At 45.5% G+C, this 13744-nt stretch overlaps 2 protein-coding genes across 2 annotated transcripts; both read left to right on the top strand.

Moving 5' to 3' along the window:
- Positions 1-346: 346 nt before the first annotated feature.
- LOC127294820 (aldo-keto reductase family 4 member C10) lies at positions 347-4549 on the top strand. The gene is made up of 7 exons (XM_051324720.2): positions 347-498; positions 1139-1189; positions 1670-1746; positions 1827-1914; positions 3606-3878; positions 4019-4270; positions 4407-4549. Exons 1-7 carry the CDS (start codon positions 388-390, stop codon positions 4491-4493), a joined length of 939 nt encoding a protein of 312 aa, XP_051180680.1. The 5' UTR covers positions 347-387; the 3' UTR covers positions 4494-4549.
- Positions 4550-10718: 6169 nt separating this feature from the next.
- On the top strand, positions 10719-11420 carry LOC127341882 (small polypeptide DEVIL 8). The gene has a single exon (XM_051367849.2). The coding sequence runs from the start codon at positions 10831-10833 to the stop codon at positions 11089-11091; it is 261 nt and encodes an 86-aa protein (XP_051223809.1). The 5' UTR covers positions 10719-10830; the 3' UTR covers positions 11092-11420.
- The last annotated feature ends 2324 nt before the right edge of the window (positions 11421-13744 follow it).

Here is a 13744-nt window from a genome sequence, read left to right on the forward strand (position 1 = left end):
GAAAACGGCTGAGCAACCCCTGAAACTGCTACTGGTGTTGCTCTCCTTGGTGGTGCTACCTGGGTCTCCCCATTAACAGTTCAACAACACCCTGTTTCTCAGCATGCCGGTGGTGTGCTGCAGTGTACGCTAATACCTCGTATTGGCCATCACCCGGTACTATCATGCAACGACAGGAAAGAGGGCCATCTTCTAGAATAGCACTCTGAACATGTTTACATCAGTAGTGGAGTATGAATCATGCTGATTGATGTCTGTCATCTTGTACATAGGTTATGTGTAATTATCCCACCCACCGCCAACGCAGGCTCACCCACCTTAATTATCTTTCTTGGCAGTCCTTTTCTGCTATAAACTCCAGTCTCTGCCGGGTTTTCCTGACCAAACATGGCTGAATCATTCGTCCTTAACACTGGGGCAAGGATCCCATCAATTGGTCTCGGCACAATGCAAATAGAACCTGGCGCTGTCGACGGTGCCATCTATGCTGCTGTGAAGGTCTTTTCCTGTCGCTCTGATTCTATCTTGATTGTTTTCTGAATCTCGGATATATGTATGTGTTGAGAGATTTACCTGCTCACTTCCCCAGGACAGGTTCAACTTTGTGTTATTTAGGCTCCGCAGAATCTGTATAATGTGTTGACATGTACAACGCATAGTTTTTATATTTGAATGCTCAAGGAGAAAATATAGCCACATCATTCGGCGTCTGTGCAAACTTTATCTGCTCCAATGCAACCCCTCCTTGTTGGTGATAATTTATCATATTTGGACTCGGAATAGTTATAAATACATAATCAGCTCTTAAGCATTGGTAACTAATTAACCAGTCCTGTTTCACAATAAGCGCCAATACCGCCATCCAACATGGCAGAAAAACCTGGTTTTACTACACACCTCTCTAAGCACATGCACTGTACATGCTCTAACACAATCAGATTGATGGCCGAAAGAACAGCTCTGTTGGTTCAGTTATCTCAGCTAGACTACTAGTCACGTTCAATTATTGGAACTTGCAAATCCAGAGTTAGCTTACTTTTGACATGCTTCATCATGTTGTTTCATTGTGTTCCGAAGTCTTGAGATATATGAAGCTGCATCCTTCTGGCCCCTTTCTAAAACTGCTGCTTTTCAACAGGCTGGATATCGGCATATTGATTGTGCTCCGATATACTGCAATGAGAAACAGGTATTAGTAATTACTGCACAATAGCTACCTTTTTTTGGTGCAATGGAATAAATCACGCTGCGTACTCTCAGGAAAAAGTATAGTATTTGCTATCCTGTTGATGATTTCAGCGTGTACATTAGTCCAAATATTTGGATTTAACAGATATGTGAAGCATCTATTTTAATTTTGATATATTATTAGGTAGACATATATGTAATTTCTGCTGATGATAAGTTTAATGCAACTCATAATAATATAAAAAGAAATACATCTCTATATGCTGATGATAAGTCAGAAGGAAATAATGAAGTTTTGAAATTTGGAATCAGCATAAGTGACAATCTGGCAAAAAGGGTGTCTAAAGAGAGGTACACCAGTGGAATTATAAATAACAAGAAAACATTAGCGGAAGCTTTCTAGATTTGTTATATTGTTTATTTGATCTGAAAATATGCCGTGCCATTTCCATAGCTAAATCGAAACCAATGGCTTTCGTAGGTTGGCTTGGCTTTGAAGAAATTATTTGAGGATGGTGTGGTTAAGCGTGAAGATTTGTTTATCACCTCGAAGCTATGGTTAGGATTCATTACTGATCTCAGTTGAAGCAAGGAGTGAATTTTTTTTTGTATTCTCAGAAATCTTTTGAATTTTGCAGGTCTGGTGATCATGCGCCTGAAGATGTGCCGGAGGCGTTTGGCACTACCCTTAAAGATTTGCAGATTGACTACATAGATTTGTTCCTCGTAAATTCCTCTGCTTGAAAGTATATTCAGTTATTCGTGCATTTACTTTTATATAGTGAGATATGACTATATTTAACTGAATATCAGAAATTATGGAGCAAATAACCTGATTATTTCCAAGTTTTGTTTCTGCATGAGTTGGCCATATTCTTGTGTATTGGGCGCATAGTCATTAGATATTAGCTGCACGCTAACAAAATTAAATACAAACACTAGGATTATGAGATGTAATTTCTGGATCATAATTCTTGGCTAAATTGGTGACAATTCTCGCAAAGCGTTTGCATTAAAAAATTAGTTTGGAGACTGTTATGTATTTGAGAACTACAAGTTTTACAATGGTTGGCATTTTTAGTAACCGTCCATCCACCCTGATCTGACGGTTGTAAATAGACGGAACCAAACTGACGGAACCAAGAATATGGGACCGGAACCAAAATATGTGGGACCGGAACCTCTAATATATTTTACGAAAATTATAAAAAGTGAGCGTCCTTTTAAATGGCCAAAACATCTAATAAACTGCACGAATCTTAAAGCAACACATATAATATTTTTCATCCAATCCGTATACAGACAACAAAATCAAGCCGCACACGCATCAATCGCCTAACCATCTCATAGTGGGGATGCACTGTCGTATGCACATCAAACCGATTATCCTGTCTCTCTCAATCGTCAATCGTTCGTCGGCTCTCATCCTCTCACTCTCTCAACCATGTCCATTTCTCCCTCAGCGATCCCCTCGACGGAGCCCCAGCTCGCTGTAGCTTCTCCAGCTACAGGTCCTCTCCCTCAATCCTTCAACCGTCCCCTTGGTCCGCCTCCGCCGTGCGTCGTCCTCGCTCGTAGTCTCCGCCTTAGCTTTCCTGCCGCCGTCGCTCGACACTGTGACCTGCTACTGCGACGGTATCTTACTGGAGTCGGAGCACCTCCATCGGCAGGACTACAACGACGTCTTTGTGCACTTCGGCATGGTCCGGGCGGCGATGGGAGGAGCGGTGGCGGCGTTCTGACATGGCCGGCGAGGGGAGAAGAGACGGCGGCGTTCAGACGTGGCCGGCGATAAGAGGAGCGGCGGCGGCGTTCGAACGTGATAATTTTTTTTACATTGCCTTAGAGTCTTAGTCCGAAATCATGCTTCGGGATGGCTTCCAGTTCCAGAGAGCGGCGGCTGCATGGCGGCGGCTGCGGGGCGGGAGCTGCGGGGCGGCGGCAGCGGGGCAGCGGCGTCGGCGGGGGGTTGGCTGCGTGGCGGCGGCGGCTCCGGGGCAGCAGCGTCGGCGGGGCGGCGGCTGCGTGGCGGCGACGGGTGCTCGTGCTTTTCTTTCTGTATCGAGATGTATCAAATCCTCCGATCTGGTTCTGATTTATTTTTTTGCAGCACGGATTAAAACGTCCGTTCCAGAGCTCTTTTATGGTGTCATATTATTATAGAACTTACAGAAGATTTATCACAGATTTAATCAACGGTCACGAAAAATTACATTAGACGGAACCAAAATTCGATTAGACGGAACCAAAATTCCATGCCAATCACCGTAAAAAAGCTCTTTGAGAACATGCTAAGAAAAGTTCCATAGTAGAACTCTTAACCGAACTGATTAACTGAAATGTCTAGCACAACATAACTCTTTATTTATATGTTACCTGATACCTGACTTGTCTGCTGAAATGACCTAATTATGCAGATTCATGGTCCAATCCGTATCAAGAAAGGAACTACCGTGTCCCCTGAAAACTTTCTGCCACCTGATATTCCTGCTACATGGGGAGCAATGGAGAAGTTATACGACTCTGGCAAAGCTCGAGCAATCGGCGTGAGTAACTTTTCTCGCAAGAAGCTGGTGGATTTGCTCGCCGTTGCACGCGTGCCTCCAGCAGTCAACCAGGTTGAGTGCCATCTGATTTGGCAGCAAGACAATCTCCGCAAACTATGCCAGTCAAGGGGTGTTCATTTTTCTGTAAGTTTGATATGCTATTACTAGTTTATTACCACTAACTTTGCCAGCATTTCGTTCAGTTCTGCGAGCTACTACCAGTACTGCACTAGTGCCCTATCCCCTATGTTATTATGAATAACCTCAAGCCTGTGTCGTTGCAGGCATTTTCGCCGTTAGGTTCGCATGGATCACCCGCGGTCAATGGGGCTAATCTCCTTAGCGATCCTATTGTCATCTCCGTTGCCAAGAAGCTGGAGAAAACAACTGCACAGGTCGCTCTACGCTGGGGTCTTCAGATGGGCCAGAGTGTGCTCCCCAAAAGCGCCAATGAAGCACGGATTAAGGAGAACTTCGACATATTTAATTGGTCCATTTCTGAAGATTTGATGGCGAAATTCTCTGAAATCAAACAGGCATGTCTCAACTCCTTTCTTTCAACGTTGCACATTCTTCTTGTCCATGTTTAATGTTTCAGAGTTCAGAAATATAAGGTTGCAGAACTCCATGTTTCCCTTCCATTCTTGACACGATTTGGTCTAAATACTGCAGGAAAGGTTGCTGAAAGCAGAATTCGCAGTTCACCCTCTGAGCGTTTACAAAACCTTGGATGATCTTTGGGAGGATGGTGAGATCTGAAGCATATGAGCTTGTCCGGAGTGAGCGAACTCCATGAGCCGGTAGAGACACCGAATATCCGCACTGTATCCATGTGTTAAAAAATTACGGTGCAAATTATTTTCCTCTCTTGAACATCTGATGATGTGATATAATTTATCTATGTGCCGTGTTGCTCGGAGAAGAATCTGCAAAGAGTTGTTCAATCTGCTGTTCACTTGAAGTCTTTCCTGAATCCTGCTGCCAATTTCACACATGCTCCGTATGCCAATTTCTCGCTAGCGCAACACATGCTAATGACACGAACAGAATAAGAAGCAATCAAGGCCCTCGTTGCTTCGGTGCTATCAAGGGACAACTAACTAAAACTTGACAGAACAAATAGTAGTTAGGCAAGCGAATCTGGATAATTGCGTAGTACCCTCGAGATGCACCATGGCTTGCAAGCTCACAGGATCTTGTGTCCATGATGAATTGATGATAATCATTGTAAGACAGCTATCTGATCAGGTGGGTGATCGGCGGTAGGCAGGCCCAAATGAGAGCAGCAATCTCCGAGCGGATGAGAGGTGGATACGCTGCCTGGCGACCGCAGGCAAGAACAGAACATCAGTCTCCCCGAGCACAGATTGTTAATCCCAACCGAGGGACCCCGTTCACATGTGGGAATCAATGAACCATCAAGGCATCAACCATCGATCGGAACGCACAGGACATCAAGAGCTGTACAGTTCATGCAATCTGTTTGACAAATCTTCCAGGGCTACAATGTATTGTATGTTTGGCAGCTTAATTACATTGGATGGCCTATAGAGGTTATATACTGTCCAACGCTTTGCTTGGATTGTCTAACGTGGTCAATACGAAGTTTCATGCATTAGCCGACGCAACTAAAAAAACTAAATAACTTATTTATATGCTTTATTAATACCCCCTCTCAAAAACAGGTTAATACGTGGATGCAAAGTGTGAAATAACAATTTTAGAATAAATTAAAAAAGACATGACACAAACTCGAAACCCTAAGCTTTGATTCCATGCCAACCTTTATGCACTATCTAACGCAACCAACCGTCTGAACTAACAAAAAGCACTAGGCAATTTAGTTATACACTTCAGCAGTCAAATGTGGGTTAACATAATCTTTGCGTTGTGAGAAACATCTCCTTATGTGTGATAGTGAACGGGGGCCAACCTCTGTAAACTCAGATGTGTAGGCCTTGTACATGGACGGAGGGGCATAAAATTCAAACTCGGGACCTTTACTACTAATACTATGTTAAATTTTATGCATTAACAATCAACAGTCTGAAATGATGAAAATGCTTTAGAAAATCTACATAAACACCTCAACACATAGCACGTCTCTCCATGCAAATCACGCAAAAGCCCACTGATTTGATATAGACTAGTACTATTTTGTCCTTCCGCTGCAAAATGAAAAACAGGAGTAGGACTCTGATGGTTGGTTACGCAGACAACCCAGCTCATGACAGGCACCACATGTCCCTCCGTTGGCTAGCGAGGGCTGCTCCGGTGCTCCCCCCTAAATGAAGTTGAAGGATTATATTTTTTTTTTTTTCGTGTGTTGGGTCCACCGAAACCCATATCCAGCCCATGTAAACCGTCTATATTGATACAATATATGTATGTCGCGTAATAAAAAGAAAAGAGGTCATGTGAGCAAGATCTTTGTAGGACCTTTCTATTTCGGCACACACACGTGACCGTAGATACGTACAAAAATGAGGTACATCACAACGGGGGCCATATAGGCCTATATAGGGTTGTACAGATGGTAGACCTACCCTGAATTTATGATTGTGCCCCTGCTTACGAACAGGTATGGGAAGATCTCCACCGTTATTGTGTTTGATGCGCCCAAAATTTCCCAGGGGAGGAGCACCGGAGCAGAACCCTTGGCTAGCATTTCTTCCATGCTGCAAACCAAACCACTGAACTCAGCTGCAAACCAAACGGAACCACAAAAAACATGGAAAATGCTAGCGCTACAAAGAATACTATGTGTACGATTGCACAGTAGTCGCGAAAAAAAGACGGGGAAAACATCTATCGTGGTCAACACCAGCAATGTTAGCACGCACAAGGATAATTATATGGCGCGTTTGGTTGCGTGCGCGTCACGGGCCATGGACCATGAAAACCGGGTTGTTTGGTAGGCTGTGCGGTTTTTTGCGCGTCGGAAAAGGAAGCCAGGCCCCATCGTTTGATTACATAGCTTCACCATTTATCCACATGGTGACCTTACCTCTCACCTCTTTGGCACGTCGACGATCACGAAGGCAGACACCATCGTCACGCCAGTCAAAATCATCACCACGTCGCCGACCACGAAGACGAAGAGCACCATGACATTGACGGTCACGTCGGTTACAAGCATGTATACGTCGCCGACCACGAAGACAAAGACTACCATGGCACCGTCGGTGACGCCGGTCACACGCATCACCACGTCGCCGATCACAAAGACGAACACCACCATGACACCATCAGTGACGCCTGTCACAAGCAGCACCATGTCGCCGTCCACGAAGACGAACACCACCAGGACACCGATGGTCACACCGGTCACAAGCATGTGCACATCGCAGACCACGAAAACGAACATCACCATGACACCGTCGGTCACGTCGGTCACAGCACGTCGCCGACCACGAAGACGAACACCACCATGGATTATCACCTCTCACTTCTCACCTATCATCACCATATCGCTATTCATGAAAATGGCGAGCGAGAAGTTGAGCAAAAGTACTTCAAACCCTAGTCACACATACCTACAGATTGCAGTATACTTGTGAGTCAATTATGTATCAGCGTATGTACACCGAAACAAAAACCTATCAACATGAAAGTCATGCGGAATAGTGAGGTGAACCTATTTCTAAAAGGAAATCTCAAACGGTTGAGCGTGTGCGATGAATTTCACAAAATTCGCTTAAAACTTCATACACGAAATTGACGATTTACGATCGATGAAACTCGAAACCGATCGTGAAAATTGGTTCGTATCATCGACACTCGTCTTTTTCGTGTACATCTTATTTGGATTCAGACTACGTTTGTATTGATTTGAGAGAGGGTGTGTGAAGTAGTGTAAGAGCCTAAGCAAGAGCTCGTGCATCGCTGGAGCTAAAGTGACGCGAGAACGGACCTGGCCCTGGACGTTCCTCCAGATACAGACGCTGGTTTGAGAACCTGCGAGGCAACAACACAGACTCGGCTTAGGCAACTAAGCAACCAAACAGCCGAAAATTGCTAGGCCGATACGAACCAAGGAGCATGCAGATCACCAAACGCGCCCATAGTCTACAGTCTCTACTTACTTGCTTCTCGCACATTCAGCTGGATCATCGGTTTGATTTCAAGACCGCGCTCAGACTCAGCTACCGCATGGGTTTAAGCGAAACCATGGCAGGGAAAACGTGGGCGTAAACATAGGAACGCACGTGTGGTCCCCGGCTTAACTAGCGCCGCCGGCAGACGGCGAGCTACCTACAGAGAAGATAAGCAACGACTGCCACCGGTGGAGGAGAACGTGGTGTGCCGGCCGGAAGGAGCGCCGATCCCACACGGGGCCATACCGGCGAGCTGCTGCCACGTACGCGCCTACGTAGTACGACGCTATCCGACGTCCATCCGGCGTGTGGGCGCGCCGCGGCGAGGCCGATAGGGTTCTGGCCATAGTTGTCGCAGGTGCAATGCATCAGTCTTGTGTCACGGGCGAATGGATGTCGACGGCGATCCAGCGCGCGTGCCGGCCGCTGGTGCGCCCACGCTTGACCGGTCCCTGTCCCGGTCATACTCAGACCCAACTGAATTTACATTCGTGTCCTGGCTAGGAGTTTCTGCAAAGGAGGAATTTGTGCAGCAGGGACAGGGCCAATTATGCCACAATTAGCAGAACTTGTACATCAGGGACATAGAAGGCCAATTATACAAAGACAGTAATGTCCACGACTGGGACAGATATGTAGGGTGCAAGTGCGTCGGACTTGTCAAAGGAAAAGTAAAATAATATATGAGCTCAAGTTGAAATTCCTATGAAAATGCAGGACATATGAATGGATCACAATGGATCACATAGGAATTTGGTAGGCCACAAATCCTTTGATCTAGTTTGTGTGACTATTTTTTATTCAATTGAGAACTAACTTAGATGGTGTCATCAAAATTCAGTTGCAACTCATGACTAGCATAAATCACAATGCAAATCGGATGGTGTAAGAGTTGACTGAGCACGAAATTAGTTCTCGGCTAGCTGAGAATCCCTTGATTCTAAAGGCTTTCAAAAGGAAAGCCTTATATGGATTGGAATCCTCCAAAATTCCTGTGATCCAAAGACGCCCATACATGCTTTCCTTTGGTTTTGGCTTCTCTCTCTAGCACATGTGGTAGTCGTAGTGCTCATTGCCGATATGCTCATGTTGTTGTTGAGATATGCAAAATAGGTGTGCCATGACGGTGCCTCATTCTGGCAAGCCCGAGTGGTTTATAGAGGTGACAGACATATGGCATGTCCGAACGACCCAATTGCTAATGGGTCAATAGAGGTCCAGATAGACCACACAAGGCGGAATATTACCAACTAAGGCTAGACGGATTCGTGTTGTACAAGGTAGTAGATGCCATGCCAGTTTGTGTAGAATATGACTTGGACTCTCCCTATAACCCTAAGTCTGAGTGTCTTTATTAGTCGAGAATCACCATTGCAACCACACATTTGTTACCCACATATTGATTTATAAAAGGAGTAGGATCTAGCCGATGTTGTGAGATGTCAACCTAGGTGACTTGTGTCACCCCATCCTGGACGCTCCGCGTCTTACGCCTCCCTCTCTCTGCTTTGAGGTACCCCTCATGAAATACTCATCGACAATACAACGACATGTCGTATAGCGGCACTCCAGCCTAGTTTAGTTGGGTATGGGCATATTGTCTTGGTTTTTTTGGCATGGTTTTCTCTTAATTAACAATATATCCTTGGAGTGGCTGTCCTTATAAATTAGATCGGTGCTCTTCATCGTAATGAATACCACTATGCTGGCGGTAGATGATATTTTCTACCTTGGTTAGTTCTAATTGTTTGCCAAACACATTAAAATTTCTACTTGCTAACCACAAATTTTGGTGAAGCCTTGAATTTGGCATAGCCTAGTGGTTAGGAGGGGTTCATGATGCCACAGTTCATGACTTCCCACCCACCTAAATTCGGGTCTTCTTACTCGCAATTTCGGTTATATTGCACAATTCTTTTTAATAAAACGCCATGGGCTCCTCCCCATCGGCCATCAATTTTAATCATGAATTCTTGCTAAGGTAATCAAACTTTTAACTACAAATTAAATCACTTTGTACTACCTCTGTCCATAAATAGATGCCAAAAATTTGTCTAAATTTGAATGTATCTAGTCACGATTTAGTGTATAGATACATCTGAATTTGAATAAATCTTTGACATCTATTTATGGGCGGAGGGAGTACTTTACACCGATGCCCGCTTTCAACTTGTGGGAAGTCAACTTTCAACTGAGAACACCAAAAAGCTTTCTACTATGAACCCATGAAAATATCCCATGCCTAATTTTTATTAAGACTAAGTTCACGTCACAAATAATTGAGGGACAAAGCGCCCTGTGTGTCCAAAATCCTCTTTGTCTCTATCCATTCTAATAATCACGTCTAGTCTAGGATGTACGCAGCAACCGCATCACGTCCAACTTAAGTGGTGACTGGTGATGTAACCACATTTCATTTTAGTATGCAAGACCTTGCATCAGATCCGAGTCAGGAGCCCCTTTTTTCTACTCTATCCAAGTACTTGAGCTAGCCGAACGTCACCATTAGCTAGCGCACTAACCAATAACCATGTGTACTATAACATAGCAGTGCAGAGCGCAGACAAGCGTCTGCAAATCATGGAGAGTAATGTAATCGAAATGCCAAATTCCAAATGACGGAAGCATCCAATAGATTATTGATCAGGAGAAAGAAAATATGAACCACTATGTTAGGGACACCAACAAGAAGAAACAAAACCGTCTAGTGTTCTCAATCCACTGATTAGGAGTGGGCGGATTAAAGAAACAATACGTACGAGGGTAGAACAGTCATTCCAGCGCCAATGTCGGCTTTCAATAACGAGAGGTCGCGGTCATGTGGGCCTTGTTGGGTAGACCGGGCCGGGCCCTATAAAACACGGGCGCCCCTTCAGGTTCGCCACACCACGCTATCTGTTTTCATCAGCATCCACTTCTCTGTTCTCTCCTGCTACAGCTGTTCTTCCCGCCGCAAGTCTCTCTTTCTTCTTCGGTTCTTCTACAGCGTAATCGCATCCATGGAGCTAGCGGCTTCGGCGTCGGAGTCCGTCTGCTCGGCGTACCACCACCTGTCAACGCCGGCAGACGCCGATGACGGCGGCGCGCAGTCACGGCCGCAGCTGCCGCGGCGGAGGAAGCACGCGGCTGGCGGCGGCGTCAGCGGGCTCCGGCGCCGGTGCCACGAGGTGCTGAAGCAGCAGAGGACGAGGCTGTACATCCTCCGGCGGTGCGTCTCGATGCTGCTGTGCTGGAACGACCACGACGACATGTCCGACTGAGCGCGGAGGAAGGCCCGGTGGTTCTCTGCTCGGGCTGGGTCAGGGCCGGGCCTGTAGGTGGGTCCTGTTCGTAGAGAGGAACGGTAGAGTGGTTTGGTGTATAATACTCCATGCCGGTTTGTTGGCAACTATATCATGAGATGAGCTTTTTGTAATCTGGTGATGTATATAAGTAAATGAGAAATGCAATGCCATGTGATGGTTGGTACCCCTCAAAAAAAAAATGTGATGGTTGGTAGGATTTTTTTTTTTTTTTGAGCATCATCCACATCTTTATTATCAAGTATTATAGTTCATACACACACACCATCAGGTGGATGTTGAAACCACACATGCTTACCTAGATCAAGGAAAATAGAGCTCCTTGCCAAGTTGCCATGTTGTGTGCATCGATGTTCGCCCCTCTCCCTTCATACACAATCTAAACTTGCTGGCCTTTGTTTCATTCATGATATGGCCATATATCCCCATGCCTTCTCCCTGGATGTCACGTACAGCATTGCTGCAGTCACTTGCCAATCTGAAGCGATGCACGAGAAGATCCGCTGCCACTGCAAAACCTTCCCTACATGTCATAGCTTCTAGTGTCTCAGGATCAGTGATGCCTTTCAAAACAACTGAGGAAGCTCTGACAAAACCTCCATCTTCTCGCCGTACAACTGTTGCAATTGAACTAGTGGCCGAGTTCTTTGAAGTCGTAGCATCAACATTGATCTTGAACAGGCCCACTGTCGGCGCGATCCACTTCTGACCTGCTGTAGTTTGTGGATTAGCACAAGGTACTTGTCTAGGTTTTGCTAAAGCAATATCTGTTAGGAAACGATCGATGAAACTGTGAGCAGAGAGGGGGCTCTGGAAGATCCCCTCATGGTCAGCCTTTCGCTTCGCATGCCACAACGCTTAGAGCGTCATCACCACTCTGGTACTCTCCTCATGCGGTATTGCATTTAGAACCAACACTATCCATCCCTTGGCGTGAGGTTCTTTGATAATTACGATCAGGTCAGTAGTGTCACCTGGAGCCAAAGCCCATACACACCTCGCCATGGTACATTCTATCAACGAGTGCTTCCATGAGTCAGGTTCCCCGCATATCGAACACGATCTCTGCGTCGCCATGTGTCTATGGTGGAGCACGTCAGCCGTCGGCAACATTGCCGAGCTAGCCTCCATAAGAAAACTATGATTTTGGACGGAACCTTCTAATGGAGCTCCGGGGACGGCGCCAGACAATCTTGGTGGCGGTTGTTGTGAAAGCGGTTGGGAAACCCCAAGAGGAAGGTGTGATGAGCACAACATCAAATTTTTCTTTAGTAAGAAACCAAGGTTTAATCGACCAGTAGGAGAAAGGTGTGACTTCTGAAGGTGTTGCTAGCTGACTAGTGGCAGGGCGCACTACCTACGTCAGCAACAACATGGAACCTGCACACAATACAACCAAAATACTTTGCCCCAACCTACAGTGAGGTTGTCAATCTCACTGTTTTACTGAACACAAATGATTAGACGTATCGAGTGAAAAGAGATGTTTGCAGTAATAAAGAGACTAGAGCTTTACAGTAAGTAAACAGAGCAGGATTGCAGTGGATGAATTTATCAGTGTAAAGGAAAGAACCGGGGTCCACAGTTCACTAGAGGTGTCTCTCAATAAAAATAAATAACATGCTGGGTTAACAAATTACAGCTGGGCAATTGACAGGATATCAACCATACATGACAAGATGATTACTATGAGATTCGTTTGGGCATTACAACATTATACATAGATCGTAATCCAACTGCGTCTATGACTAATAATCCACCTTCTGGTTATCGTTCGAACCCCTTCCAGTATTAAGTTGCAAGCAACAGATTATCGCATTAAGCAATGTGTGTAAAGTAAACAATAGAATTATCCTTGGATAAAACATTGTTATTTCTCCCTAGTAGCAACAACATATCTACAATCTTAGAAGTTATTGTCACTCTCCAGAAAACTAGAAGCATGAACATACTATCGAGCATATATACCCACTCTTGGAGTCACAAGCATCTACTTGGCTAGAGTATCTACTAGCAAAGGACGGGGTTTGCGACCCAATCAGTATGGATAACTTCTACTACAAAACCTGCCTCTAGTAACTTTGCTAATTCCATCCCCATGGCGCGGCGCTTCTTGTCTCCAAAGCGTCGCATATCTTGCTTCACCGGTTTAGCACCCGGATTTATGTTGAGGTAGTGCTCGGCGAGTTCCCTGGTACTCCGGACATGTCTGAAGGTTGCCATGCGAAGATATCCATGTTAGCACGGAGGAACTCGACGAGCGCGTCTTCCTATTTGGGGTTCATGATGGCTCCGGCCGACACCTGCTTGGAACTGTCTCCTATCTTGAGGTCAACCTTCTTGCTGTATATCGCGACTTTGAACAAAGTTTTCTGTTCGGAGATCTGCTTCTTGGTGGTATGCATCTCTTTGGGATCCACCGCGGCTCTGTAGCCTTGCAGCTCCTCTTCAGATATCACAGATTCTGCGAAGGCGGCTTCACCTATTTCGCACTCTCGAGCTTTCTTGTACTCTCCGGATACGGTGATCATGCCGTTAGGACCCGGAATCTTGAGCTTATTATAGATGTAGCACGCCCTTGCGTGGAACTTGTGGTAGGTGGGCCTGCCGA

The sequence above is a fragment of the Lolium perenne genome, chromosome 1 (genome assembly GCF_019359855.2).
Source record: "Lolium perenne isolate Kyuss_39 chromosome 1, Kyuss_2.0, whole genome shotgun sequence".
Lineage (NCBI taxonomy): Eukaryota > Viridiplantae > Streptophyta > Magnoliopsida > Poales > Poaceae > Lolium > Lolium perenne.

Coding starts and splice junctions, on each gene's coding strand:
- LOC127341882 (XM_051367849.2), top strand. CDS start 10,831: ATGGAGCTAGCGGCTTCGGCGTCGGAGTCCGTCTGCTCGGCGTACCAC.
- LOC127294820 (XM_051324720.2), top strand. CDS start 388: ATGGCTGAATCATTCGTCCTTAACACTGGGGCAAGGATCCCATCAATT. Junction 499..1,138: donor CCATCTATGCTGCTGTGAAG/GTCTTTTCCTGT, acceptor GCTTTTCAACAG/GCTGGATATCGGCATATTGA. Junction 1,747..1,826: donor TTTATCACCTCGAAGCTATG/GTTAGGATTCAT, acceptor TGAATTTTGCAG/GTCTGGTGATCATGCGCCTG.